General features: G+C 43.1%; 1 protein-coding gene across 1 annotated transcript in view; it reads right to left on the bottom strand.

Moving 5' to 3' along the window:
* LOC115554158 (ERC protein 2-like) overlaps positions 1-3817 on the bottom strand; it is a 163516-nt gene extending 159699 nt beyond the window's left edge. Inside the window, 2 exon segments of the mRNA XM_030374310.1 lie at positions 822-2049; positions 3686-3817. Of these exon segments, the coding sequence (XP_030230170.1) occupies positions 822-1754 (933 nt within the window). The 5' untranslated portion in view covers positions 1755-2049; positions 3686-3817.
* Positions 3818-6574: the final 2757 nt, after the last annotated feature.

Genomic DNA, 6574 nt, shown 5'->3' with positions numbered 1-6574 from the left:
GGGGGGGGGGGGGGGGCATACTGTTGAATGAAACTCACAACGAGAAATATACTTCTCTCAATGGAGCAATTAAGATGCATACAATTTTACCTGGAGAAGTAGAGACACCTAAAGACTAAATGGAGACAGACAGACATATAGGCAGAAAAGGAGGCGGAAAGGGTAGAGAGAGATGGAGCGAGCAAGCAAGCGAGGGAGCGAGACAAAGCGATGACAATATGTCTACACACACCAAATGAAAAACATCCATATTCTTGCCAATCCATATGCTTGGCAAGCGAGCATGGGCGACATAAAGCTTCAGAGGAGCTGTGATCATTGATGGAGCCTGCGTACAACCTGAAACGCCAGACGGTCGGCAGGCATTCTAGTTAATATCTGTGTTTCCATGTGAACATCAGTTATTTTATCATAGCACCACATATGACTTTACCTGAACACACCCATTGTGACACAAATGATAAACAGATGAAGATGGATTCTGGCTCTGATTGACCTGATTTACACTTCGGACAAACCTTATTATTATAAGTAGTAGTACGTTATTGTTGTTTTTATTTGGGCATCTATCAAACAATGTATATCTTTTTGACGAAGAAATCAAATATTACAAATGTACGTATTAATAACACCTGCCATACATGCACTTTACACCACTTTATGGTTGGATGCTTTTTGTCGCATTGCATTGTATATTGACAATAAAATTGAATCAAACCCGTTTTGTCATTGATATTTAGTAGCTTGTGAAGGGTATGAAGTAGATAGCATTTTTTAAACCATATATTGTATTTCTGTCAGACATGGGCCATTGTGCTCACCTGCCAGTCCTCTTGGTTATCTCGGTACTGGTCCTTGGGCATCAAGTTCCTCACACCTTCCTCCCGCCTAACCCCCCTGTCTCTCTTCATCTCAGGGCCCCAAAAGTTGACACTGTTCACTGTGCCGGATTTCCTCCTCCCATCTCTACCAACGTCCATCTCTCTCCTAAGCTGCTCGTTCTCCTTTTGAAGTTCTCGGAGCTGGGACTGCAGATCCAGGGTGGACCCTTCTCCGTCCCCCAAACAGTCCTGTGCTGGCTGATGTCTACTCGGCGGGCCCCTCAGGCTACTAGGGCGCCCTGGATGCGGGTGATGGTTCTGGTTTCCATAGGGGTCTGATGGTGGAGGGATCCCGGAGAAGGTGATGTTGGGGCTGCTGCCTGTCGCAGTAGAGCGCCCGGAGTACGAGGCCCGACCGGTGTTCCTGCCCAAAGTCATGGTGCCTTTTGGGAAACCCCCTGAGGGCTCCAGCGCGTCATGGTCACTGGGGTATGGGGTGCCTTTGGGGTAACTCCCTGAGGGGTCCAGGGCATCATGATCGCTGGGGTACATGGTGCCCGATGTCGCGTAGGCAGCGCTGACCGACTGGATGTTCTCCATGGAAAAGGTTTTACCGCCCGGGGCTGTGGCCGAATTGGAGGCTCTCCTTGCGTCTGATGCTGCTGCCCCTCTGGGTTTGGGTTTTGACCCTGTCCTCGCCGAGGGCCCTGGCCTAGCACCTGGTTTAGCAGCCGGAGAAGGCCCCCCACCAGACACCGAGCCCGGCTCCAGCCCTGAGCGGCATCCTGGGGTAGAGATGGTCCCCTCCTTAGACTTGGTCTGCTTTGAAGACCTAGCGAAGCGTGAGGCAGGACTTCCATCGCTGTGACCCCCGGTCTTTGATGCGGCAGATAACTTGCTCTGGGCGGGCTTAGCTCGGATGTTTAAAGGCATCGTTGATTGGGATTAAACTAGTGAAGATCATGGGGTCATTTCCCTTCATTGGGAAAACATTGTTTTGTTTTGTTATTTAAGGAAGGCCAACTCTTGGCCTCTTAGATTTCACCTGCCCATCAGTGCAGCTAGGATTGCAGAACTCAGAGGCAGGTCGTTAGAATGAGGAGATTGCATGAGGGACCAGTATTGGATCTTCAGATGTTCTCGAAGAACAACGTAACATTGACAATGCGGTATCTCCAGGCAGAAGCTACGCCATTCATCTCAGTAAAAAAAATGAGCATTGTTGTTTCTAGATAGGACAAACAAGGACACATGTTGAAGGAAAGGACATAAGACAATAACAGAGTCAATAGCATATTTCATCAGGGGCAGTGCGAAACTTAACATTTCCTCTGGTCCAGATTGGATCTTTACATTGTATGGCTGCAATTCATATATTTCCCATTAAATGCAAGAGCTTAGTTATTAACATATTCACATCCAAGAAATGTATTGGGAGTATTTGTTCACAACGCACATTTTTTTATCACAACAATTCGTTTATATGGTTCTGATATTGATTCAATCAAACCTAATGATGTGGTCTTGATATAAATCGTTGCTATGTGCTATAGGTGGTAGGCCTATTTATTTTAAGTCTGGGATGCAAACCCTTTCAGCACCATGGACAGCACATCATCTCTCCGCACAGGTTCACATACCTCGCAATACTTTTCGGAAGGATGACTAATAGGTCAATTTAATTTAAGGCAACTATTAATGTAATGTACAATTATTAATTGTATACATCTGTGTAGGTAGTTGTAGTGGCAAGGAATGTTGTATTTGGGCAAAGTAATAGGCAGAACCTATCTCAAAACTTTGTAAAGTATTATAGACTAAACCAAAACCAGAACACTAATTACAACAATGCTTAAATATGCCTATACAAGCGTGGATACCAAAATAGTCAAATTCAATGGTCCAGACCGTAGGGACTGGTTGCAGAGTGGATGCAAATCCAATTCATAATCCCTCCTCTAATCTAAGAGGATAGGGTGCAGTACGCTGTCGCTGAATGGGATGCAACTGAGAGAATGGTCAAATGTACTTGTCAATCATACCCGAGCTGCCAATCCTTTATCCATCATTGTATGAGACAATGAATTAAGCCTTGCGACGGAACAAGAAGGAAATCTACTATATCTATTCTAGTAAAAGCCGTATCATGTCGCCTATTGAGAGGCTACTGTGAGATGTAGGACCTTTTTTAGATGATAGGTTAAGAGAAATATAGAAATACAGAATAATATATAAACATCTATATTCATTTCTCAAAATGCTTCGACTCCTCTTAGGTCGTCATGAAGTAGGCTATGCTTAATTTATTCCTAATGCATATTTGACGTCAGTTAAACAAATAGGCAATTTAGTGGCGGGAAGCGAAAGTTTATGCGTACCATATCCGTAAAATCGCCTACATTAGTGTGAAATAAACTTATTCACATATATATGACATATAATTGGCAAAACGCTAAATTGCATTTTGGACGAAGAATAACCGCGTCCTCCTCCGATATGATTTGGCTGTCAGTTTTTTGTGTAAGTTTAACTAAATGATCGTATGGCGTTTGTGTGTCAAGCAAGATTTACCCTGCAAGAACTATGGACTTTGACAATGAAGCGCCGATAAACTACAGGACATGACATCCTATTTTTCGGGGAAAGGGGAGTGGTTCACGGCGTGCATGCAGAGACGCCATGCAGCCAGAAGCCAAATAACTCTACTATGACCATGGCTCGAGAGGGGATTAGTTGTTGTCATATGCACACGACTGCATGAGTTAGTGCATTACATAACAATTAGGCTACCGCACGGAATAACACAGTTGCACTGATTTGAATGACAAAGTTATTGCAAAATAAAGCAAATTTACTCGGGCTACCTTACGGGACAGGAGACGCTCCATCTCTCCCCATCACTGTGGAAGTCCGGCTCGTACCCATTGAAACGTTGGCGTCATATCACCAACTGCTCAGCTTCTTCCCGTGACCTGTGTCCTGCTAGCGGTGCCGCGTGAGCGCGCACTCTATCCAATGCGCGCCGCGCACAGGGTCGCTTCCCACGACGAGGAAGCCATTATTGGGTTTTCTCTCTAACATTTATCGCCATCATCGATCATTTCAAATGTATTAAATTATTTTCAACAAACGGTACTCACTATGTCAACAATTCATTGCATAAAATCAATCTATGTCTAAAGGATAAAGATAGGGTTTTTCAAATATTCTACAAGGCATTCAACAGGTCTAAATAGCTTTTATGTTCCTCAGAAGGAGTCGTCAGAAGTGCATATCTTGGATAGGCCAATAGGCATAAATATCCTAGGCCTACAGATTTTGGGTCACATCGTTAAATAAGGAGATTGGAATGCTATAATTATGTTTTTTTTTAAAGAGAACAGATTAGCAACCCAAAACATGAATCCATATTTTTCTAAACCTAGTCTTGAATTCTTCCCAAATTAGTTAAGATAGGCTATAATCAGTTCTCTATGCATTAGCACAAAAATCCATGCATGTTCCAATGTTCCATCATTTACAGTTTTTTTCGATTGCTTGAACACTATAGACACATGCTTAGACCAAAGCAACACAACTTGAAGTTTTTGTTTCTATACCGTAAACACATGTAACCATTCCTTAAACAAAAGCGCTGCTTTGCACTTTAGTTGCAATTGTGCAACACACTTGCTCCTTTCTGCAACACACTTGCTCCTGCACACTACACACTATTTCATACATAAGACACTTAATTCAAAAAGGACGTCTCATTGTACCATTGGGAAAACACATCTATTCAAAATCCTAAACACATTAGTTAATTGAGAATACTTACTTACACACCTGAAAACACTTTCTTCCAAAACTGAACACCAGTCAGCCAGCTACAAAAAGGCCTCAGTTAAGCCATTTTGAGAACTTTGCCAGCATGGATGCAGGTAGAGCAAGAGGCAGAGGTAGAGGAGGAAGAGGAGGACAGAGACATAGAGGAGGACGTGGTGGAAGAGGCCGTGCAGGGAACATTATTTCCGATGACATAAAAGCAACTTTGGCGGACCATGTCATAAACCAAGGTCTGAATGTGAGGGAAGCTGGGCAGAGAGTCCACCCTAATCTAAGCCGTTTCACAGTTTCATCCATAATAAGGACATTCCGACTGGAAAACAGGTATGTCTTCAACTCTCTACTTTCTACTCTACTCAGACTGTATCTAGAGTATTTGCAGTACTGTACCATATCACCTGTACTGTATTGCAGGGTGGCTAATGCTCCTTTTTGAACGAAAGTAGTAGTTTTGTGATTACCTACATTGAGATGTTTCAGTACTTTCTATGGTATATACAGTAAAGTACAGTATATACAGTACTGTAAAAATGAAGCAAACCAATACAGTAACATTTCGTGGTTGCTTTTTTCTATAGAATGACTAGAAGACCTTCTGGGGTCGGACGCCAACGCCTGTTCACCCAACAGCAGGAACTTGCCATTGTGGACCTGGTCCGAGCAAACAATGCAATCCGTCTCAACGAGCTACAGCAACAAATACTTGCAGATAGAAGTATTCAATAACATAGAGCGAGTGAGCATTTCCACTATCAGACGCATCTTGGTAAAGCACCAAATTACCATGAAGCAATTGTACAGGGTCCCATTTGAGAGAAACTGTGTCAGGGTCAAAGGACTTCGACGTGAATATGTACAGGTAAGTGTTACAGTCCTTTACATTTACAATACAGTATTGGTGTCATCCAGTTACAGCTGAATATGTGCCATTGTATCAGTACCACATAGATACATTCAGAGAGGTACCAGGTACCTGTTCGATGGGGTGGGGGTTCTGCGTGTGTAGTACTGTAGTTGAGTGTTTTGAGTAATGCCATCTAAAATATGTATTGCATGTATTTTGTTTTGTTACAGCGCATCTTGGAGATGGATGGAGCTGCACAGCCTCATGAATTTATTTACATTGATGAGGCTGGATTCAACCTCAGCAAAACAAGACGACGGGGTCGTAACATAATTGGCCAAAGGGCAATTGTGCAAGTCCCGGGGCAGCGCGGGGGAAATATCTCATTGTGTGCTGCCATAAGCCTTCAAGGGCTACTGCACCATCAAACAAAACTAGGTCCCTTCAATACCGAACATACATTTCTGGATGCACTTCACGATGCAGCTGTACAGGACAGACCAGAGCAGCCCAGGTTTGTTGTTGTCTGGGATAATGTTAGTTTCCATCAGGCTGCTCTGGTCCGCAACTGGTTCACCAACCATCATCAATTTGAAGTCCTATATTTGCCCCCTTACACACCATTTCTAAACCCCATAGAAGAATTATTTTCGGCTTGGAGGTGCGTATATGACCGCCAACCTCATGCTCGCATGCCTCTTCTGCAGGCAATGGAACAGGCCTGCGGAGACATGTTAGCTATATAAAGTAGACCAGTGTGTTGCTGCTGATCTGAAAGTGTATTCATATGATGCAAGTGTGTATCATTTTGACATCAGAGTGCCTATCAATTCTTTACAAAGAATTGATAGGTTTCGATAGCCGAGTTTCAATTTGACATAGATGTGAATGGTTTATTTCCCAGTGTTGTGTCTTATTTGCTTGTGTGTTGAGTTTTGACACAATGAGCAACATTTTGCAAAATGTGTTCAAGCAATTGAAAAAAACTGTAATGTCACTTTATTTGTCTGTGGCATATGCAGTCATAATCCTAAAACTGGTAGTGTCTGATTTTAACCAGGTTATGGATTAGTTACCTTAACTC

Source organism: Gadus morhua, chromosome 1 (genome assembly GCF_902167405.1).
Source record: "Gadus morhua chromosome 1, gadMor3.0, whole genome shotgun sequence".
NCBI classification, from domain to species: Eukaryota; Metazoa; Chordata; class Actinopteri; order Gadiformes; family Gadidae; genus Gadus; species Gadus morhua.
Note: the sequence above shows the minus strand (reverse complement) of the source record. Positions and strands in the feature narration are given on the sequence as shown.